Below are 24,848 nucleotides of genomic sequence, written 5' to 3'. Positions count from 1 at the left end.
GACTGCACCGTACCCACATCTTAGCTTTTACAATGACAAATAGCTTAAAATGATAAAGACAAATTCAGCCTAACATTTGCCGGTCGAGTCCGGTGCACATATAGAAAAGCACAAGAAGAAATGCGACCCGCTGGCCTGACCAGGTAAAGAACTTCTACCGCTGGTTCCTGCAGGTGCAGGTTAAGAAATCCCTACTGAGCCGAGCAGCCTGTGACGCTTATCTGGCTCAGCGTTGTCCTGCAGCAGGAGCAGACAGGCAGACAGATGGGAAAGGCCCTTACAGGCCACTGCACATTGCTCCAACAGCACCTGATGCAGTGTGTAGCAGAGCAGCAGATGTCTCATATCATATAGGCCCATCCTGCCTCAGTGTATCAGTGGATGTGCGTGTGCAGCATGCAAGGACACAGAGAGGGCACGATATGTGAGTGTGTTATAGCTGATGAGTTGCAGAAATTGAATAGCAGCTCCAAATGAAATGACATGTCGAAGCATTACCTTTAGCTGCATTGTGGTGCTGAATTTCTTTCTTTGCTTGTCTTATAGGAATATTTCAAGGACATGGTGATTCATGTATGAATGTCTGCTGTGCTGCTGGGCGTAGACTGAATAATCTGGCAATGAGGGCTAGCAAATATTTATTTAATGACTGCGGCGAGCGTGTTGATTCTCCAACTGATTTGGCTATGTGCCTGCTGTTAAACACCACATGGCAGATATCATCTTTACAGACACAACCCCTCTTGTTCGAAAATAACCTTCCACTCTTGTCTAGACCACCTCCAAAAATACAAAACAACAAGTCATTAAAGCAATTGTGTGTTAATGACTGGCCTAAAAGCAGAGATTGTAGAGCAACTATGTTTATTTTTTCAGGTACCGTTTCTGGAGATGTCCAGTTCCACCAGCTGCATGAAGTTAGCCACCTCAGGAGGGAGTCTCTGGATCTCATTGTCACTCAGGCCGAGCTTCCGGAGGTTCAGTAGTCTGAAGAAAGGCTGTGGAGACAAACGATATTATGTTAAATACACACTACTACACCCAGCATTAGTATTAAATCTATAAACCAAATACAGAAGTGGTAGGATAGCTGAGAACTTTTCATCAACAGCATTAGAAGTCTGCAACAGATGAACAGTTTGACTTTGTACTGTTAATTTACTTTCGCATTCTCTTTTTAAACAATGTATATCCTATTAAGATTTTCCATTAACTATTTACAGACTAAGGGGGATCTATAGTAACAAAGATGCACATTAACATGTTGGGAGACAATCCAGTAAGTTATATCAGCTTTAAAATGAAATCAGGGCAGGAGAGCAAGCAAGCAGCAGATTTATAATCAATATGGTTAAACATTAGCGAAAAAATATTGCATCTATTATCGGAGCCATATGAAACTGTTCTTTCATAACCAAATCGTATTGTAAATGCTGCTGAAATGTGTGGAATGTCACGCTGCCCATTATTAATGTTTTTCAACCATTCCTTATTTTATTCAATCTGCATTTGCCTCAGGGGAACGCAATTGCATAACAAACACGGTAAATAACAAGAGCCACAAGTTTGACTGACTAGTAGAGGTTTCATATTTTTGCCCGGGGAAATTAATAAAAAGATCAATTATTAAAAGACTATTTCTGTCAATCAATTTATCAATTAAATCAGCCAACATTTCAGCATTAATGTCAATTGTTTAACCAAGTCCACCAGTTAGATTAGTGTTTTGAATACTGCAGACTGTCCTCTCTCTGCCTTAACCACAACTCTAAAGTGAACACACAAAACATCCCATATATTCAGAAGAGGGCCGTCTTAAGAGCTGGTTTCAAAAACATCCCAATATTCCCGAAAGCTCCTCCTCACCATGACAACGCCAACCAAACAAAGTGGCTTTCGATAGCCGGGCAGAGGAGAGTGCTGCGGCTGTGGCCATGCCAAGTGCTTTCACAAGAGCCTGGTTGTTGGATGGGGCAGCGTTCAGAAACATTCCTCCGCCAGCCGTGCTGTGTGTGTCTGTGTGTCATCTGCTGTTTAGACGGACAGACAAGACAGGCTGGCGGGGAACAGCGAGGGTAACAGGCCAAAACTATGCAGTTATTAACCCCTCAATCAGGCCCCGGTTCTGCATCCCACAGTGGGCCCACTGTCCCCCCTTTCAAGAGACAGTCGACTTCTCAGGCTCTCTCAGGGAGGAGGATTCTTGCAGAACTTGCGGACTTAGGCTTTCTGGGGTAGGAATGTGTATCAACTCATTATTCAGGGATGTATTCTGGACATAGGGTGCACAGACGTCTGCAAGTTTGGAGCCTGAACCTTAATTCAAATTAAGCCTCAGGCTGTCCACAAGGCCCACAGCTGAAAACAAGCATTGTGTGTCAATTACCACAGATTAATATAAGAAAATTAAATAGATTTGGACAATTTCCAAGCGCCTGCTTAGTCGCTGGGACTCAGGTTTTAAAAATTCAGCGCTGTTACACTCCAGTTGCATAAAACTTGCTGTAAATCAGAACACAAAACCTTCTTTGATGTGTGTATTGTCAGGTTTCTGCTTGTCACACACACTCAATACAACATGCCGGGAGACAGCTCTACAATTACGCTGCCAAAGAGAAGAATGCTGCAGTTCAGCTCCACTCTGTTCCTTGATGACAGACATTTCCTGCTCTTAACTAGTTATGTGTATTGTGTTTGGATGGGGAGAGGGGAGTGGGGCGGCTACAGCAACAAAGATTTTTCCCAGAATCTGTTGCTGGCAGCGCAAGATGGAGCTTGTCAGTGCTATTCCAATTTCCTAGCATCTGACTGGTAGCGTCCACACCTGATGGAGAGTGAGGAAAGGACAGAGCCAGAGGGAGACAAAGAGGGTGTTGGCTCTCTGAGTAGCAGGTGACAGGTATCAGATGACAGGAACAGGAAACAGGAGATGTGAGCGACCATGTGACTGGGGCCAAGCCCAGATGGGGACCGGCCACCAGTAGGGGAGGCAACCTGTCTGGCAGAACAGGTGACACTCGGAGATGAAAGCCTCTCACGGAAAGGGTTCGCTGAAAAACATACCTGAAAACTTGCGCTGCGAACACTTAACTAACTCACAACAAATGCTGATGAGTTGCAAGTCTTTGCAACCATATTACTGCTAATGGACAATCAGCAATTCTTCCGTCCAGGCCAAACCAATCACCTAATAAAAGCTTTCACATCAGCTCATTCTTCTCCTCTCTTGATATCGTCCAGAGCTCAATCAGTGATGACGGGAAAGCAGTAGACAGTAATGCAATCATGCCTGTGAACAAGCAGTTATGAACACGCACAAAGATGGCCATTCACTCCTGAGTGGCCGCTCACAGACAGGCTCTCCGTGTTTTTCTAGGAGACAAATGTGTTACTGTACACGCAGTTCTCAAACCAGCTTTACTCCAGCACTAAATAAGAACATCAAGATTTAATTTGCAGCATGCTCATCTTTTTAATTTTCCGAGAAAATGCCAAATAACTTTGTTAACGTCCGCTCAAAAACTGACATCAAATTAAAGTACAATGAATGAAATCTGTTCTTTGGTGCATCCAATTACTTCTAGAGCAGTCAATAACTGCTTATTCTATCAATGAAAACTGGACCTGATGTCCCTGCTGCTTCCCACCGACTGGTGTACATTCAAATTAAACAATAGAGAACCAACAGTGTTATACGGGTCAATGGGTCGTTTGGAATAACAAGCGGGAGCAGTGGGATTTAGTGTACCGCCACCGTCTCTATTAATGAGCCACAACAGTCTGCTCAGTCACTCAGGCAGCTTTTACAGGCCTATGTGTGCGTGGACCCATTTAAAGACTCAGGCAGCACGTTACTCAGAACCAGTATGCTACTTTATAACTTGCAACTGGTATGTTTTAGTGGGAGTCCTGTGAGAGTTGTTTGCTCAAGGAAGGGAGTGAAGCTGTGAACAGGAGGATTTAGTGCAGCGAACAGAAGGGAGTGATGGTGGAGGCGGGTAAATGATAGCCTCGTCAGCAGAGGGCAGTGTGGGGTCTTAAGAGCACAAACACAGTATATCAGTCAGCACAGTTCATTGGCAAACTACAACAAGATTAGCACTAGTAGTATCAGTTTTTGCTCATGCCTAATGAAGGTGGATAATGAGTTCTATTAATTGTCATTTATGTATACAGCTTGCGCTGTTGATTTTTTGTTCGAAATAAAATCCTTCAGCAACTATTTTCTTTAACTGATCAATTGTTTTAGTATTTTTTAAGCAAAAATATCAAACATTTGCTGGTTTGATACAGACAACCGGTGATCACCTGCTACCAAAGCAGATACCAAAAATGTTAGATTTTTGTATTTCAAAAAGAGGATCCTAACCTGAAGTTGAAGCACACCTGAGGGTAAGATGTGGCGAGCAAAGATGGATGATTTAAGATTCAATAACTCTAGTTAGATGTGTTAAAACACAAAGAGATATTCCCCTTTTTTTTTGACATTTTATATAGTAAACAATTAACTGATAAGACATGAAAATAATGGAGGTTAATCAATAATGAAAATAATAATAAACCAATATCAACACAAGCCACCTAATGACTGTCCAACGTAGTAGGCAGTCTTTGTTTATCCAGTTCCCAGCAGTAGTGTTTACAATTAGTTTCAAGCCTGTGGTCATGTTCCTTATTAAACTGCTTTAAAAGTATTAGGTAAATTACATTAATGGTGGTTCAGACAGATGTGAGAACTGACACAGCTGCACAGATTCTGTTGGACTCTGATAAGGTTTCACAGCCGGGAGGATTGGGTCTGTATCACATCCACAATGTGACCAACTTAAGCTAGTGTGAAATGGGCTCTGCGGTGTGGGTACTTATTACATGAGATATCCCCCATTATTATACAGTGAATGAAGCCTCGTCACCCATGAGCAGCCTGCGACAGAGAGCCGAGCAGGTTGTGTGTGTGCGGGGCATCGCGAAACGCTGTCTTATCTCCATCGCCTTGCTTAGCTTACATTCCACTCAGAGTGTGTTAATGTGCCTCAGGATGTGTGTTTGTACGTGCATGTACGTGTGTGTGTGTGTGTGTGTTTGTGTGTGCGTGTCTGTGTGTGTCTGTGTGTGCATGTATGCTGACGTCCTTAAGTCACAGGAGAGGAGATCCTGTGCTGTAGGTCTTAAAGTCAGCACACACCAGTGCTGACAGAGTTTTAGTTTTACTTTGCTTCAGGTTGCCAAGAACTCTCTCAGTAGTACGCCTCAGCATGCGTGTGCGTCAGGGGGATTGAGCAGTATGTTAACACACATATTTGTGTGTTCATGTGTATTAGCAGCGGTGGGTGTTAGTTTAAAAGTGTTTACGAGTGTGTTTATGTGCGCCTGAAGAGACTGTAAATTCACAGGGTGGAATGTTAATGTTTGCGGACCTCACATCACTCCACAGAAACTAATTAAAATGTGACTGCAGATAACCAAGAGGCCAAGTGTGTGTGTGTGTGACACATGTGAGTAAACTGTATGTGCTGTGTATGAGTAACGTTCCACTGTAGGTTCAGTGAGTCGAAAGCCTGATGTTCACAGAGGCTGCACTGTTCCAGTCAAGTGACTCCATTTAGCTTACAGTTTCCCTCCAATCATGCCATCAGACTGAAGACGGAGCAGACTCCTCCTGCCCTGAAAACACACACACACACATACACTAAATTCAACCTTCCTCTTATAGAGCACATTAAGTGTGCAGGAGACCATAGAAGAACCCCAGACACTCCACGTGTGCTCTAAATCATTAACCTAAGGTTGGATTCATTGTTTTAAACTGCTAGTATAATTTCTGCAGAGACAAAAACAAAAACAAGAACCAACTTCATCAAGTCTCAGCTCGCCTAGGGCATTTAATCAATGGACTCCCACATCTCCATGTTTGCAAGAAAGAGGAAGTTGAACTACCATCACTAAACCTCTCATCTATTCTTCCTGTAACCCTCGTTTTTCTGTTTTACTCTCACACACTTCCTCTCCTCTAAGTGGAATTCCTATTCACACATTCCAGAGCCTCTTAATCTGGTGCCAAATCTGCCCAGTCGGCCTAGTCTGCATGTCCCCACTCTTCCCAATATCAATGCACACAAACTACACACAGTGCGTGCACACTACTGGGGTGAGGGGCTCAAAGAGAGGGGAGGGGAGAGAGCACATGCTTTTGTACTGGCCTGGACTCTTTCAGTGTCCGGGGGAAATAAAAAAGGATTTGGTTGACTGAGTAACTTGGTCGGTCACTCGAATGGCGAGCCTCATTACTGCACACTCGTTTCTATAGATAGCTGCAGTCATTGTTGTGATATAAACTCAGTACATGAGTGAGCACAGACACAAGACTCAGTCTTCCTGCTCTTACTAGACTTATTATCTTGAGCAAGGAGTTATGGGAAGCTTAAGGCACCAGCAAGACTACGTGTTCAGACATTTCAAGGCCAATGCAAGTGGAGCAACAAGGTCTGATGTTGGCCAAAGCATCTCTTCCCCCTGCAGAGCACTGTTTAAAAGTTACCAAAACTTCTTCACATGAATGAAACCCTAACTGGTCCTCTTCCCCTCCTCCTTCCCTCTGCCCTCTCTCTCGGCAGCTCCACCTCTCTGGGTTCCCTCCATTTTCCTTGGCAGAAGGACAAAGGCCAAGCAGCCAGTCCCACACAAGGCTGTCAGTCACAGGCCAGCCCTCGCTGCCCCCCTTCCTCCAGCCAGGCCGGGGGATTCCTCCATTGTCCGAGAGGGCACCGCGGAGAAGAGAGAGAGAGGGCTGGAAAGGGAAGGATGAAGACTTGAAAGAGGAATGTGGCAAAGGATAACAAAAGGCAAGAATGACTAAGAAGGATAGAGAAGATGAGTGCTGTGAAGAAAGGGAAGATTGTGTGCGAAGTAGAGAGGAGAGAGCTGAGAGAAAGGGAGTGATGGTGGATTATTAATGAAGAAATGAGGGTACACAATGGATTCCCACAGTGCTCTGGACACTAGGCACCAGTAATGGGGACAGAGACTTCAACCACTGCCCAACAAATTACCTCAACAATCTGAAGACTCACTGACCTTCTCTCTTATAGATGAATAATGTAATTTATTAATCAAAACATGCAACAATTCAACAGACTGTCATTAATGTGGTTTAGTCTGGTCCACTGCGGCTTATATGCAGCATAGTACAAACCTCCCACTGGCTTCATCAGACTGACAGTACAACCATCCACCCACACACACACACACACAACTATAAAGCTACATCCCACTTCCTCTGCCCTCGCCCACCGTCTCCCACACACTCTCCAATCTGTTGGAGGTATGTGAGAAAAAGGCAACCAACCAAATGTTCTGTCATGTGTATGCATGTCTCTGTATGACCATTTAACTATGTTTTATACCATACTGTGCATATATGTTAGTGTTTCACGCAAGTGGCACTATCAGCCGTGACTATCCTTATCCAGCTCCGGTCCCTCAACAGGCCACACACAGAGAAGGGCGTGGTGAAGCCGGTATGACTGACAGCCAAGCTAACTCCCATCTACTTACACCTGTCCTGCTGACTTTGATCTGCGTGGAGAGAAAACACAGCCGAAAGTCAGGCCAGGCGACGTCTGAGTCTGCAACTACGCATTTGAAGTTTTTAAGCTGCAGGAGCTAAACCCAGCTCTAAGGAAGAGACATTGGAGGGAGATAAAACAAGTATCTACCCATAAAAAAACATCACAGTTTGGTAACAAAGGGTAGAAGCTGCGCAGTCTTTTGGCTGCAAACTTAGCTGACATACAGCTTTAGCAGCTGCCTCTATCAAGACAATAAAACAAAGGCTCAAACAGCCTACAGTACAAGACTAATGAACCAGAGGCTGCCCTCTCTTCTCAGGCCATCTTGCTAGCTGAGTCACACCTGCACACTATCAAAATACAACCGCACTTGCACATCTGAAGGTGGCCGCATACTGCCTTTCAAGAAGTAGGAGAAAATTGTATTATAATAATTGTAACAAATGTGTTACATTACTTGTTACAACAAAAAAGTAATCTGAGTATTTTGTAACACGTTACCCCCCAACACTGATGAGGGACACAATATAATGACCATGTCAGGAGGTTTAGAGTGGATGGTTACACAAAAAGCCTTTATAACACGCCGGCCATATTTTTCCGTAGGACATCTGTGCAAGCTACATTTTCACATGTCAAACTAGTTCATTACCTCTGTATGCATACTCCATCTTGTGTTTTCAGCATATGACCCCATTTAAATTGTTTAAACAAAGCAGATCAAGTAAGGCCACACTTGTATTCCTAAGGGCAATAACAAATATGCTGGCATAAATAGTAGCTTGTAGCATGTTTTCTTTAATGAGCATGAGTCAGGACACAGTCAATGAGGACTGGATGGAAGGTCTGCTGAAGGGCTTTGGGCCCCGGGTCTGGACATGTACACAGTTTATGTATGCGTGTTTATGAATGCGTCTATGAGAGGGCTCTTGTATATGCTGGCGGCTTTACAGCATCCTCTTTTGGATAAACATGGTGAAGATTGTTGTTGAGGAAAACAAGAACTGCAAAGCAAAAGAGGGAACCCTCAATTTAGGGACTGAAATGATGACAATGTAGGCCACTATGAAGACTTGAAACTACATGGTGAAAATACAGAACAGACAGTGTTTCCACCAACTATCAACATGGTTAATAAACAACCACAGTGACAACATGGGCTTTCCCCCCTCCTGTGAATGCTGTTGATTTGACACAATGCTATTATGTTTCAGCGGATACTGAATGAAGCCAAATGTGCCACATGGAATGTCGAGCTTATAGATTCCTTTCTGACAGCTGTAAATACGATGTAAAGTAAACAGAAAGCCTATATCACACTTGTGTCTGTTGATGTAGACCTCAGAGGGCTGAAGGAGGAAGATTGAGAGGGAACAGGTGGACATGGCATTGTACAGCTGAGAGGCTCTCGACTCACAAATACACATGAAGAGAACCTCTGAGAGACATGAACATGGGATAGGGCTGCAACGAACTAGGGATGTTTATTATTGATCGATTAATTGCCATTAAGAATTTTATCACTTAAAATGTTTTACTTGACAATCAGAGAAAAGCATCTTTTTACAAATTACAAACGCTTGCTTGCCAAATTTATCAAAATAAAATACAAATTACTAGTATGAAGCATTTGATTAAAGTAATTTGTAACTTGAAAAATACAAAAAGGCATTACAAACAAACTGAAAGCATTATATTTTAGCCATTTAGTAGCCTCATTTCTATTTTGTTTTTGTTGGGCCAGTTTTTGAATAGCAACAGACGGGACTTCCGCATGAAAAATATGTCATTATTCTGTGTAATTTAGTTTATCATTAAAGTAACTTCGTGTTTATTTTATCTCTTCCTTTAACTCCCAATGTAGCCTACTCCAATTTTGCACCGAGCATAGATAATGTCAGTAGTCTAAACAGTTTTCTGATGGATAAAAGTCCAACATATTTCACATATTAACGATTAAATCACGACAATCAACTTCAAAAATAGCTTACAATTTGCATGCCTACTGAAAACAACTATTTATATTGTCAATTAATCTGTTGATTTTTATCTTGCTTAATCAATTAGCTGTGTAATCAATAAAAGTGAAAAAATGTCCCAAATGTTTTGTTGTCCGCAATGTAGAGATATTCAGTTTACTGTCAGAAGGATCAAAAAAACAGAAAATATTTAATTTAAGAAGCTGGAATCAGAGAATATTGACTTTTTTTCCTTAAAAACTACCCAAACAGATTAAACGATTGTCAAAATAGTTGGCAATTATTTTAAAAGTTGACAACTCATCAAAAATCGTTGCAGTGCTATCGGATTTTGAAAAATCTGTACCTCCTGAAATTTAAGTAAAGAGAATGTGAAAAATGGAGGCAGTTCTCCATCAGTGCAAACGCAAATCAACTACATTTACTTAACAAAGACTGAATGTGATATACTGTAGCATGTGGCACTCTTGGTAAACAAAGAATGGTGATTGCTTGGTTCAGTAAAGAGATTTCCAGTCAGCATTTTAAAAATAGACATGTAATCCACTCCACTGTTGCACTATTGGTGGGCTAATCACCGCTTTGGTTACTAAAACCATCGCAGTGGTGGAAAAGCTTGTACCACCAGTCCTGGGACATGTGCAACAACTTGGGGAACACAAACACACAGGTGGAAAGAGAAAGGGTGTTAGCACCGAGTCCCTGTGCAGATTTGCAATCCAAACCAAATTCAAAGCAGCAGCCTGGCTGAAAGCACTGAACTTGACCTTTTCAGAGCTCTTACACCTGCCTGCAGTTTGCTTCAGTTTCAGGTTTCATAAGGCCCATCTTCCTCCTGACTAAAACAATCACAACACTTAGCAAAGAAAATCAATAGACTGTTATTGACAACACTATTCTACATTAGAGCAAGCAGGAAACAATACATCATGTAGTGATGAACCAAGGATAAAAGGCCTCTGTCCAAAGAGGGTGCAGAATAATAAACACCATCACTGCCTGGAAATGTAAATAATGACTGGTCTTACAGGTGTCTGAAACGCCATGACCACACAGTGAGCATAAAGGGCCGGACCTCAGGTTTTGTTTTTGCCGAAATATTTATGGTCAAGCAAGCACCACTGCTCCCATTCAGACTTTACTGTTTAGTTGAACTAGTGGCCTGAGATTCCCCAGCTATGCTCTCACACAGCAGGAATGAATGAGTTCACAGGGACACCAGAAACTGTAGAGGAGGCCCTCCACCTCCACCTCCACCACCGGATTTCATCACATGCTCTCTTCATTCTCTTTCTGTGTTCCCACAAACATGACACAAAACCAGAAGCCCTATTGTTTATAGTCCACAGAGGCCGTTTGGCTCTTTCCTGGATGGGCTGGATCCGGTATGTGCTGCCTGTATGCATGCCAGCTCTCTGTTTGTCCCACAGTGAGGCTCTGCAGCAGGGGACAGACATGGCAACCCTCTGGCACTGGTGGCCCAGTCATTGTATATACAAGTCATTTTCTGGGTGGTTGGTATACTGTCAACACATAACGTGATCAAACGCGAGGAACGGAAAGAGGAGTACTACAGACTCTGTGGAGGATATGTACTGTATACACAAAGATGGTGCTGAGGTGTTTGTCAAGATAAAACACTTAACTCTGGTTTACATATCAACACTTTGAGGCAGAAATAGAGGATCTGATCCACGCGTGCTATCTCATCTATACTACTCATGCTGTGTAGCAAATTATCAGAAACAGTAAAGTAAGCAAGAAATGCCATCTAAACTCCTCTTCATGATTACTACAGGGATAGTGTCACGTATTACACCTTAAAAAATGGACTGAAAGTGCCTGTGTGTGTCGTGAGTACACAAACAGCCTCAGTACAATTGATGCTTTGTATGTGTCCAGGTTGTGGCCTCCCTCACAGGATCATGTGGCTCGGCGTCTATCATTTTCCAGCAATGGTCTCGGCATTCTCCCTCTTGCAGCGGGCTTCACACAGATCTTTGCCTTTATGATTCTCTCTCAGGAATGTTCCCTGAGCGTTTGAAACCGACATGGAAAAAGACAGCTGTAGCCTCATTAGTTTCCCCGTGCTATGTTAATATTTGACTGACATTTTATTTTGAAAGTAGCGAAGATTTAACGCTGCCAGGTTCCGACACACAGCGTGATCTTTATTCACAACACATTTGTCAGAGCTTTCCTCCAAGTCACTGCTGTCTGAATGACAAAAGAGTCTGATGAAAAAAAATGAAAGACGGACATGAAATTTTAGATAAAAAAGTGAAGTTTCACAGTCCACAAAACATTTCTGGAGCTTGGCAGCAAAACAGCATTGCGGTATTCTCCTAAACGACTTAAGTAGATGGGGACTTAATATAACTAAAAGTTGTTTTTTCCCCAAGTCTCCGGATTCTCAGCATCCAAAATTGATCCCTTTTTGAGACAAAATGTAGCTGCTGAGCGACTTGGTTAGAGCACACTCAGTCTGAAGTGGGTGCATGAGCTTGACCCCAGGTTGAGGGTTTAAATGAGGTCTTTTTGATTCTTTTTTGTTGTTGTTGTTTTACATTTTAAAACAAGTACCCATCTACTTTAGTTGTTTAGGAGAATGCTGCAACACTGTTTTGCTGAGACGATCCAGAAATGTCTTGTTGACTATGGAAATTCACAGACTTTCCATCTGCATGGGGGTGAGTAGATAATGACTAACCTTCTCAAAATCTCTCTGTGAAGTTATCTTTAACGTTGATTTACCATTAGGTTATACTAAAGTGACATATTTTGGAGCTTGAAATATGCTGCCTGAAAAAATTAAATTCTGAACTCAATTGGTATAACCAGTATCTACTAAAATTAACAGAAACCTTGTGAAACTCAGTTAAACTCAGATTAATTTCACTAAATATGCAAAATACACTCCAGTCATTACAGAAGAAGCTATTTTAAATGAACCTCCTTCTGACAAATCATCAAAACATAACAACAGTACAAAAATATGTCAGAGCTTCCTATAATTTCATGGCGCAATCAGGCCAGAATGAAAGTAACACTATCATGTGACATCAACAGCTGGCCGTGAGATGCATACACATGTGCTGACAAACATCTGTCAATTTTGCCTGGATCCAACAAATCTGGATTACAGAAGGACTCCCACTGTTTATGAGTACATAAATTAGAAAGGTCAAAATGTCCAATTTGTAAGCTACCAAATGGCAAAACAGAATACAGACAATTTAGTTAACAAGCTGCAGCTTGTTTGCACAGTGTAGTACATTCTGAATCCTGTAGTGTTAGTACAGATCCAAAGACAAGCATAGTAGCCGAACACACAAACTTCAGTAAGTGGTCCACAAGAGCGGGACAAAGTCAGCTCTATGTAGTTCACTGATATACTCTGTGGAAAAATAACTGCTCCACTTTAGGTGTTGCTGTCCCTGCCCTCCTCCTGTGGCTTTTTCACAGTCCAAGGACAAAGTGTAGCTTTGCGACAAGCAGTTCTGCCCTTCTTCTCTGCTTCTGTACGATGTGTTCGACTCGGACTGAGGCCAAGGTTGTGGTGTTGCAAGTAGATTTGGAAGAGCGATCGACAGGGCCTCTGTGCACACACTGAAGGTACATTAGGTCTGCAGTGACAGGGAAGCCCCAGCCCATCTGGTGCCTCTGCCTGACAACACAAGGTAAACGCACCCCCACATCAGGCAAACCACTGGCCCTGTGAGATCCATTACCTTGGAGACAGGCATTTGTTCAATGAATTTGCCAAGGGAACAAGGAAGCAGAAACCTCCCTGGTGACGCTCGACTGACGATGAAAAGAAAATCGAGCCATGCTCGATTCAGACACGCTTACATCTGTTCAAAACAGTATCTGAACATCTGCACTGTATCGTCACAAGTGGAACCATTACAGTGATATAATCTGGCTTTATGTCTGTTATCATTTAATCATTTTAGTGAACACTGGGCAAGGAGAGTGCTCAATACTTTGGCACATACGATTATCATCAATACAAGACACTGGTGCTGTTACCTATGATTACAAGCCAAACCCCATTAATATGTCACAGAGACAGCATAATTACAGAGTAGTCTGCACACCCCTCCCACACGACTCCAGAGAGGATCAACGTCAGGAACAACCAAAACACTAGCCCTAAGCCCACAGGCAAGCTCATGCTGATCCCCCCATGGTTGTCTGAAACACTACTCTTCTACACGCCCGACGTCATGAACCTGGTCTGTGATAGCAGGTCTAAAAATACACCATGGGGGAACCTGATGATGCACATGAAGAGAATCACACTGTACTTCTGAGCCCTGATAGCACATTTTGTACCTTTGCCAGCATGCCATGTTCACAGCACTATGAGGTGGCGGAGTCCAACCACACATGGTACATTGACACTCAATCTGCACTTGTCCTTGACCTTACTTGACATGTTCCTGTGCTCAAAAGAGCTGTTAGACTGCTGAGCTGCAGCAAATGTCACACACACACAATCACTGCTCACAGACTCACATGTGACAATACACACCCTGCAGCCTGTCCTAGCAGTCTGCGAACGTTTCCTAATAGACGTGCAAAATGAAATTTAAGTGATTGGATGTGTGGAATCTGGTTTGGATTTGGTTGTAGATAATAGAAAAAAAACATTCTGCTTAAAAACATGGAGGTACAAATGGTGAGGACTTGCAGCTGATAAAGTGTCAGCCTGTAGAGGGTAGTTAAGATGCTATGGTGAAGAATTGTGCAGGTGTGAAAGCCAAAACATTTAAAAACACACACAGCGATCATGGCTTTATCAAGCAAAGGTTGGTAACTACAAAAGGGGAAGTTGTGTACCTGAATTCCAACATCCAGACCCTTACATAATCTGTGTCTTAATCTGTTTTACTGAAGCTGTACGAGTGGAAATAATTCAAAGAAAAGGTTAAGTGAGGCAGAAACGTGCTTGCACACGTTTAACAATTTCCAACTTAAGGTTGAAAATTTGCATAACACAGTTGAGCAGAAGTCTATGCATGTTGTTCTGGCAAACATCTGTGCTGTCAGTCCAGAAATATGAGTTGGCTTTTTGGAACAAACACATTGAGTAGGACACTAAAGGTATATTATGTAACGATAACACTGTCTCTAAACATATTTTTGGCATCTCTGTCCTGCAACTTTTTATTGCTTATCAGCCAACAGCTACACTGATAACCAATACCCTATAGATTGTATCGCTTCCTCTAGCAATTCGATTGTCTATTATTATTATTCTTATCATTATTATTATTATTATTATTATTATTATACACTGGGGCAGTGGTGCAAAATCAAAACATGAAGGTGCTCTAAACAGATTGCCCTTACAATCTGACCTTCCAGAGTCAATACTTCACAACTCCTTGTAGTGTAAACTTAATTTACACAAATTAAACAATTAAGTGAGGCATATATTGTCTCTATCCTTTTGACATTTTAACTCCAGAACTGTGCTACTTTCTGGCAGTGGACAAGTTGCAACGGTGTGTGATTAAAAAAAAAGACACTGAGCAAAGACTTAACGCACTTTTTCAGAAACTGGTGTCTTGTAATGGATTGATTATCGCTTATTCGCTGTATCTTGATACTATTGGTATCATGGGCAGCGTGTCATGAGTTACTCCATGATGACCACCCTATTCACCTATGTGCTTTCAGCTTCGGCCATAACATCAATAAGACAGTGCCAGTGTCTGCTAAATTAGTTAAAACCATCGAACAAGACCTGACCAAATATGATTCAATTACACATGAAGCTCACTGAGAAGTGCCACTTTGTCTTCTACATTCCTTCAGCTCCTTCGTAGTATTCCCCTTTGCATCTGAAGTCCCAGAAGTTCATGGGCTAGCTTAATTAAAACACTGCTAGAATGAGTAGACACTCATATTTAACAAAGGGAGACCGAAATTAACGTTGATTAGCTTGAGAATTCAACTGAAACAAGATGTGTATCATGCATGCATGTAGCGTTTGTCTAAGGGTCGTGCCTGTGTGTGGGCTTCACCAATAGGAATGTGAAATGAGTAAAGTTCAAGTGTGTGTGAGAGCGAGCGAGAGGAGTCAGTGCAGCTTCCAGAGGGCAGGGCAAACTCCTGGAGATTCCAGGCATGCCTGCGTTTCCTCGGATGTCACGTGCTGCAGTGCAAACACGGCTACGCTGAGCTAATTACACAGAGCACACCAAGCCCATCGCCATTTCTTAAATGTATCATTCTTAAGAAAAAACATTGTTAAGGGAAGGTTGAAGCAAAGTTGCTTAAAATGCCACTTATCACATTCAATTTTAATCAAAACAGGAGTAAAATTATCCAGTCTTTTTTAAATAAAGACTACAAAAAACAGAAGTTCGGGCCTAAGCTCAAAAAGATTTATATTTTCTGGAGCCTAGATATGGTTTTGTGATGGAAGAAATATTATTAGAAAGTTGTCTGGAGGGAGAATGAACACAAAGAGCTGCATTGTGAATTGCTGCGTTTCCTCGAGTTAAAATAACCGACCTTTTAGTCTAAACAATGCCCTAACTGTCAACACTTGCTGAGTCAGTCATCAGATTTGACTGTTCTGTTGAGTCTGTGTTCACTGATTTAAAAACCAAGAAGAAAGCAAAGAAAGGGTTAAGTGCTTAGACCAAAACATATTCACATGAAAAAAAAATGCTGTGTAGAAAATCAGGGCATTCTTGCTGCACTGGAGATGAATAGATGTGCTCGGGGGGCCGACTGACACACACGCTGATGTGTGCACACACATTCAGCCACAGTGGACACAAACTGCTGCCATCTTCTTTCCTACAGACTTGTTACTGCTTCGTTTGTTATTCGTCGCTGGCGTGAGCATGACGCATACATGCGTGCGCACTGCTTTGTTGAAGATCCCTGCTGTGCCTTCTATTGACCCCTCTCATCTATTCTCTCTGTCATACACACAAACATTCAGCCATCAGCACCTCTATTAGAAAACTCAAGCTGGTCATGTGGCACAACCCACACATTCAACCTGCGTTACATTGTGTTTGCTCAGCAACCAATTAACCAACCATGACTGTGTATCATTGTTAAATTCTAAAAAGCATGGTCCCAAATCAAAACTATAGACTTCTTCTAAGCAGGTGGCCCTGACCCACTTACATTTTTTAGGAACAGCAACAAAATATTAGCCTGTAGACTGCCTCACACAGCAATTCATATCCTGCCCCAATAGTTTCTCTCTACTTTTATGCAGCTGTGTTGCTTGGGGGGGAATAACTCCAGATTTCATTCATATCTGTCAGTTTGTGATTATAGCAGGGCTGCTGGAAATTGGCTGAAATACTTTGAGCAATATTGAGATCACTATTATTACTATCACTATTTTTTTTATCTTTGGAGCTGGATTAAGATGTCATGCATCAGATGTTTGCCTTCACATCAAATCAGTGTGTTAAATGACAGATTATATCTGTAATTTGATAAATATAGACAAGACAAACTGTAGAATTGATATGCACAGAACCGAGAACAGTGCATTAAAGCAAGACGCTGAAACCCTTTACTTTAAAAACCACGTCCCTTTCGATCTTTAAAGGACGTCACACTTAACATCATCTGAAATAAGGGTGCTCGGATTTGATCAATCACTATCTGCCAATATTTGTGATGAAAGCTTGAGAAGATAAATGTGCTGAAGTACTCTTCCCCAAATATTGTGTTACTGTTAATTTTCCATTTTTTCAAAAATGTTTCTTTGAATCAGACATCCATTATTCCTTATTTCCCAAACATTTAATGGTGCTTTTATTATGCCACTTATAACTAACAACCACAGATAACAATGTACAAAATACTTACAAAGATACAAAGAATCGGCCGTTACTACAACTCAATTATGGGCCCACCCTTAATTAAAAATGTCCATAATTACATTAATTTTTATAATTTACAAGTACAACAGCTGAATAGAACCCTTGGATATGAAATGAGTGCCGGTGGAGTTAACATGTGGACTGTGGACTAAAACACACTGATAAAACCTTGATTACTAGAGAAAGTTTCCTGGCACAGAAAGAAAAAGAAAATATGTTTCGACAACAGCTAAATCAGTGATACTAGCTAGTGGTGGGCTAAATCAATAGAGTGGTCAATAAGGAGGAGAAGTAGACAACACAGCAATTTAGATAAGTTTTAAAGGATTTTTCAATCAATGATAACATTAGTGATGATATATATGTATATATATATTTATATATTGTATATATATGTATATTTATATATGTATATATGTGTATCTATGTATATGTTCCATATACCATATTTACCATATTTATATTGCACTAATATTGCACAATATCAGATATTTACAGATATTGTATATCTGTAAATACTTAGATTGTCTACTTTATTATTTTATTTTATTGTCTACTTTACTATTTTACCTATATCTTTATCTCTTGTTTCCATTCATGCCATATTTCTTTTTCTACTTTGCATGGAGCATCTGGAACAAAAACAATTTCCCCCCGGGAATTAATAAAGTATTCTGATTCTGATTCTGATCAGGAAGATTTGCATTAGAGCCCTGTTACCACAAAGTACACATACTTGTTGTCAGCAGGTAGATATTGTACAAGTGCACTCTGGAATACAATGTCGCAAATGCACTCAAAACCTATCAGGTGCGACTTAACATTTTCACTAGGGTTGCACAATTATTTGCAAAATAAATTATATTGAAATATGACTAAGTGCAATATCCATATCGCAAAAACTGTAATTATTTTATAAAAAGGTCAAATGTGACACAAAACAGTGTTTTAATGAAACTCTGTAGTGCTGCAGAGATGCTCTGGCCTACAAAGCTTGTTCTCCAGATGTAATAAAACATGTTTGTTTGGCAGAGACTGGGAGAAATGCCACATCACCATGATTTTACTAGCTTTTCAATGACAATGTAAATTGTAATGTAAAATTTAATCATCCATGTTAATCATGAATTATATCACAATTGCAGTATCTGTCAAAATAATCGCAATATTCACTGGTTGCACCGGTGAACCTGAAAATTAGCAGTTTAACTAAGGTGCACCTGATTCAATAAGTTAGGCTCACCAGTGCAACCAATGTAAAAAGAAAGTCTGGAGCCCTGTAATGAAATCAGTGATTACTACACATCTGAAATATGTTCCCAGATTAGTTCATAGTCAAGATTTAGTTTTTATGCTTTGGTTTGTGTAGGAAGCTATATTGTTCATTTGCAGCAGTTTTAGTTATAGAAGTTACAAAGTTGAAAAGCAGAAAGACAGCAGTTTTCAATGGAGTGCAAAACATTTCTGCTATTCAGAAATGCAATCCACAGTAGTTTAGAGACAATCGTCAATCAAAACTGGCTGGGTTGGGAAAAAATATTCCCCAACTGGAACCAAATGTTTGCACTCTGGAGCCCTGCAGATGACAGGCAGCGAGATAGCACGTCAAGTGAAGAGTATTCAAGTGGTGCAGACACGGCCATCGCAGTGGTAAACACCGCTGCAGTCACAAGTGTGTTACTGTACTCCTTTATCATGACTCTTGAGCTCTTGGGCTTAACATTCCTTCACGGGTTGGTGCCACATCTTGTGAGATTACAAAGAAACAAGGTGCTTTACATCACCTATCATAAACTTCATCAGTCCAAGACACTGCGAGTGTCTGGGTGAGTATAAGAGAGAGAGGGAGGGGCAAGGAACAATACAGAAACACTGCTGTGCTAGGAAGGGGGGAGGGGCAGTGAAATAAACAACAATAAAACATAAGCAGATTTTTCTCAAATCGCCTGTTTTTATGCTCAGACTTGAAGTTCCCTCGATGCCCTACAAAACAATGTCCAGAATGGATATGGTCTCACAAAAACAGGGCATTCCACGACTCACTTGATTATTCCCACTTCCTGCTTGTAGAGACGCTCCCAACAAAAAGGAATCAACAAGAAAAACACGGGCGTCAACAACCAAGACCGGCCCAGATCTAGACACTAACTGAATGCCTGAGTTGCCCCACAGAAAAAACAACCCTACGGCATTGTATGCTGCCTGTAGCAGCTCTGCCACCAGGACGAGCCCAAACAGAAAGCCCTCCTGAACCAGCCACCTGTTTGAAAACACATATAAAAGCAGAGCGGCTCTGTTGTGGTAGCTGTTGTGGTGATTGAGCGGTTGCTAATTGATTAAATTCCAATCCACTACTTCTGCTGAAGACATGTTAAAACAGCTTTTAAGTGGTAAACATGGCTTCTACTGTAAATATCAAATTAGATGGAGATAAGAGAGCTGAAGGTGAGACGGTGAACCATCCAGTGGTAAAGAAAGTGCACCAGGCGGCGGATGTAAGGGCTATCAGGTTTCAGTGTGATAGATAAAGGCCTTCAATGGCCGTGTGTGGCCAGCAGATAAAGGGCAGCATTTGTTTGTGGTTGGTTTTAATGCCATCCTGGGCGACCTTTTCCCCCCACAGCGACATCAGCACCCTGGACAGATTAGCCTCAAAGGGCCATTTGTGTGACTGAGAGTGGAGCTCCCAGCTCACGTATGATCCAAAGGTTCAGAAACGGCTTCCTATCCTGAAGAAAATGTCATTGCTGAATTTAACCACTCCAAACATGACGACGGCAGTCCCTTTTTGAGTCTGTGGCCTAAATAACCTGTTGAAAGTTTACTCAAGCAGAATAAACATCTGGCACAAGATGAAGACACACTGCACTGCTAACAGGATGGGAAATAACCAATTTCTTCTTACTAGGCAATTACAACTGGCTGATAGGTTTGTCTGTGTTATACAAAGCCTTATTGACAGTGATTAGGGCTGCAAAATTAATCAAAAGATTACAGAAACGCAATATAGCAAAGCGTTAAATCCAAAACGCAGAAGCTGCAATTTTTTGAAAAAAATCAAATGTGAAGTACTGTAGTGCTGCTGACCTACAAAATGCCTATAAAAAAGATGTTTATTTTATACGGACTGAAATAAATGTCAAATCATGATTTTACAATTGTTTTTCAAAATGAAAGCAAAACTTGTCATCCCTATTAATCATTGATCATATCACAATTGCAATATCTGTAAATACCATCTAAATAATGCAATATGATTTGATTTTTAACCATATTGTGAAGGTCTATTCTCAACTGAGAGGATTCCTCCTTTTCTTATTGCATAACAAATTGGATATTTTATATTACTTTGGACTTGGAATGATACCATTTCACTATTTCCTGGCATTTCATTAATCTAAAAATGTATCTACATCACAAACTTCTCTCTATAGTTCAGTTAGCTGTAGCCCTAAAATGATGTGACTTAAATCAAAGTTGATTTTGCTCAACTAAGATAGAAATCTCTGAATTTGCAGCTTAATACCCACAGGAGAATTTAAAATGTAAAGTAGCCATCATCAACTCTGCCTGTCAGACACTCAGTAAAGTTTTCTTCTTGCTTTGCATTTTAGTTTATGAGTGAGGATTAAGGTGCACCACTCCCTGGACACTGCCCTTTACGCATGAGGTTTCTAAACACTGGCTGCTGAGAGAATGAAATCAACACATAAATACAGTGGGGCAAAAAAAGAGAAAATGGCGTCACCCTGCACATCTTGTCTTTGTGTACTTAATGCCTGTAGCCAACAGAGCTCCCATCCTATCACAGTGCTCCAGCAGGGCATGCAGCCCAGCCAAAGACGCTCCCCTATCGCAAACAGCTGCCACCAGCACCACCATAGCCATCAATTATTCACCGGAGCTTTGCCTCCTTGTTTACCTTTGAGGCCTGTGACCAAGGCCAGAGTGTTCAAATCAAACTGCAGGGAATGATTGGACGCATGTCACATGACAGCCAAAGCCTGTACAGGAAATGCTACTGTGCTCAAAGTCAACAGAGCCAAACAGGGTGGAACTATCAACATTATAATAATGGGGTGTGCGCTGTAGAGTGGTGTTTCTCTACATTAAGTTGGCTTGCAACCAGTGATTACTGATTAATCTGCCAACTTCTATTTGTAATTGCTCATTTATTCTTGAAAATGTCAAAACGAATAGTGAGAACAGCCATCTAAAGTTCTCAAACTGGGTGCCCGAGCCTTTCAAATTGCTTGTTTTGTACAATAAACAGTCTAAAACCCCAAAGGTATTCTTTTTTACAATAATATGACAAGAAACAAAAGCAGAAATCTTCATTTATTTGGCATTTTGAGAAATACATTGAAACATTCAATAAATTATTAACCTAAACTGTTATTGATTTATGGTAGAAGGGATGCATCAGGCAGGGATTGAATTCAGGGCGCAAAAAATGCTGCATTTTAGTGCCACTGACCATGAAAAATGGGTCAGTGGCATAAACGGATACGAAGTCCACATGCACCTTACAACAAGTCCTTTGCCGGTTAAAAAAAACAGAAAAATAGAGGCGGCTGTCTTTATGCATGCCTTAGGGCCCAGACACAGCAAAACAACATCAAAGAACTAGCTGCAACAACAGCAGACCGTTGCGCCAACTCACATTGCATGTGTTTAGGCCAAAAAGCTGCACTTGAACACACCGCCAAGACTACAGCCAACAAGCTCGTACCTTCAAAAAGAGAAGCTGACTATTGCCAACAGGGCAGGACACACTGCAACAACTGGAAGCCAAAGATGCTCACAAACAACCCTGACATTAGCTGTCGGCCTGGTGTGTCAGGGCTTTTTTCAGCGGCAGTGTATTTCGTAATGTAGGCTTGCCTTTACCCAGTTAACATTGTTGCCATTTCCCAGGAGGAATGCATGATTTCTCAAAGTGAAAGGAAGGGAGGGCGGGTGTGTATTTGCTGTCAGACAGAGCAAAGCAGAAGATCCATCTTCACCGTGCAGGAGTCTCCAAGGAACCAGCTGTTAGCTCTGTGACCACTTCTCTGGCTGCTTCTTCCCCACCTGACACTGCACGTCAGCCTAGACCCTGCTGTTCATGGATGGATGGATGGCCGCAACACCGGGAGTCCCAGAGGACTGCGGATCAGTGGAGCTCAGCTCCTCGATCACTTCCTCCAGTGTAGCGCCAGAGCCCCGCCTTCTCCTGTTAATCCATCTCCGGAATAAAAAAATACACCCCCCACTACCACTACATACTCACTCTCACACACGCACACACACCTCCCATTACCCCTCTGTCCCACCAGATTGGGGGAGGGGGGCAGGCAGGATGTGAGACCAGCTGGTCATCAGCTCAGACAAAGAAACCTGCTGAATGTGCTCTTGCATCAAAAAGAATCTCAGATCTCTCACATCGCTGTTTCTTCACAGCCTCAACAGCTCTGTTTCACTTTTCAGGCTGTGATACAGCCCGATCCGGTATGGGGAGGGTGCATGATTACAAAAGTTTTTAGATAAACCTCTACTTCTGTTTTTTTCTCACGGATCTAGTCCTTTACAATCAGGGTGGGGGATGGTCAAAACAGCCACAAACTGAGGAAATCATATAGTCTGGCCTGAGCCATGAAAACAAAACAATCACATGACAAATCAGTCTTTAGTTCCATTTATACTTTCTGAACAATAGTGACTGTGGCTTCAACATGCTTGACCAAAGCAGGAAAGAAAAGTGCAGAAAAGTGAGAAAGAGCTGAGCCAGAGGAACGATGTGGTTGTACCGCAGAGAGGCCAGTGGCAGGTGTAATTTATCTTTGGGCCTAGGCTAGTTCAGCCAGTCGCTGGGGAGAGACAAACCAGGACTCTCCAGTAGAGTTAAGTGGAAACTCAGAGAGGGGAGATGGATTGCAGAACTGTAAGGACAGTGTGAAGTGTACATGTCCTAGATTTTTAAACCAAACTTCCCTCAGTGAGCACTGAACTTTTGGTTTGGCTAAGCTGCATTTCTCTCACACCTTAATTAGAAATTATACAGTAGATGGGTGGAGCACCATTTATTCTCAATTACAGTGAGCTATTTTCTATCTTCTTTAGAAAACAAAAGGTACATAAAATTAAACACATGACAATTCACGTGTGGGTAAACAATAATAGACCAATTCACAATCGGCAACAGCTGAGTGAAGGGGCCTCATTTGGGCTTCTCATGACCCGAAGCTGAACATGCACAGGGGACTTGAGAGAAAAGCGCTCAGATTTTTATCAGTCCATTTATGTGCTCCAAAAGAGACCCGATGGCAGCAACGCAAATCCCAGAGGAAACGCACACTGAGACGCTCTGGCGTGTACGCAGAGGGGGTCAAAACTGAGGTGCTGAGGGGCATTTTCACGGCCGAGTGGAGGCCTAATCTGCCCTTTAGCCACAGATCTGTTAGGGCACACACAGAGAGGGAACTGGTGACAGCTGAGGATTAAAAGATTGCATAGTCATCCTTCCTATTTATCATGCACATATACTTCCCCTTTAATGTAAACAACAAAATATCTACACATTGAATTTTCCCTTCTCAGACAACACCCGACCTTCAATTAGTCGTCATCTTGATCATCACAGACATGTCGACGACAGCAGTTATAGAGTTCTTCACAGCCCAGTTATTTAATGCAACTGTTCTCATATTTCAGGCTGTGGCAGGCTTTGAGGCAGGATATCTGTACTGTAACATATCAAGTATAACCAGGAGGTCCTATTTGGTAATAATACTAGGAGGAACATGCTTAAAACCTGTTTTGCAAAGTCTGACAGGGGCACACCCATCAGGGATTTGTTCCTATTTCAACAGTGGAAAAGCGGAGACAAGACGAAGTAGATATACCCAGTTGTGTGAATATGTTAGAGCAGTTGTCTGCTGTTCCTCTAAAAATGTGATCTCCTTTTGATTTTTAGCAGGTGTAACTGACCTACAATAAATCTTAAAAGTGATCATTTGTGGCATGATATGCTTGCAGGCTTAATGTACGCTGGGTCAGGGGCTTTGCAGTGCACACAAGAAACACAAAGAGCCATGACATTCGATATTAGAAGGGAGCAATCAGACTGGTGAATGGACTTCTTTGTAACCTGTCATGGGACTTGAGAATGGCTAAAAAGATAATTCCCCCTCTTCCTCAACATGATCTTTGAGGCAGGGCTAGTTTGTCAAGGAGGAAAAAGAAATTCAGGTTGTTCTAGTGCAAATGCCTCTGCTGAAATCACAGAACAAGTATAGGGAAACGTGGGATTTGGGGCGTGTACTTAAAACCAGACTATCACTTGCAGTTTTTTGATAACTGACAGAATTAATTGAGCAAAGTAAAAGCTTCATCACAAGAAACAGAGGTCTGCAAATTTAAACAAAATGAAAAAAAGAAGTGATTGAGGT

General features: G+C 41.7%; 1 protein-coding gene across 17 annotated transcripts in view; it reads right to left on the bottom strand.

The window, feature by feature from the left end:
• scrib (scribble planar cell polarity protein) overlaps nt 1–24,848 on the bottom strand; it is a 69,394-nt gene that overhangs the window by 40,709 nt on the left and 3,837 nt on the right. For all 17 annotated transcript variants that reach the window (XM_084339898.1, XM_084339911.1, XM_084339908.1 and 14 more), the window contains exon 2: nt 881–998. In XM_084339898.1, the coding sequence (XP_084196024.1) occupies nt 881–998 (118 nt within the window). The remainder of the gene's footprint in view (nt 1–880; nt 999–24,848) is intronic.

This window comes from Pagrus pagrus, assembly GCF_965226575.1.
Source record: "Pagrus pagrus genome assembly, chromosome: 20".
In the NCBI taxonomy this organism is placed as follows: Eukaryota; Metazoa; Chordata; class Actinopteri; order Spariformes; family Sparidae; genus Pagrus; species Pagrus pagrus.
Note: the sequence above shows the minus strand (reverse complement) of the source record. Positions and strands in the feature narration are given on the sequence as shown.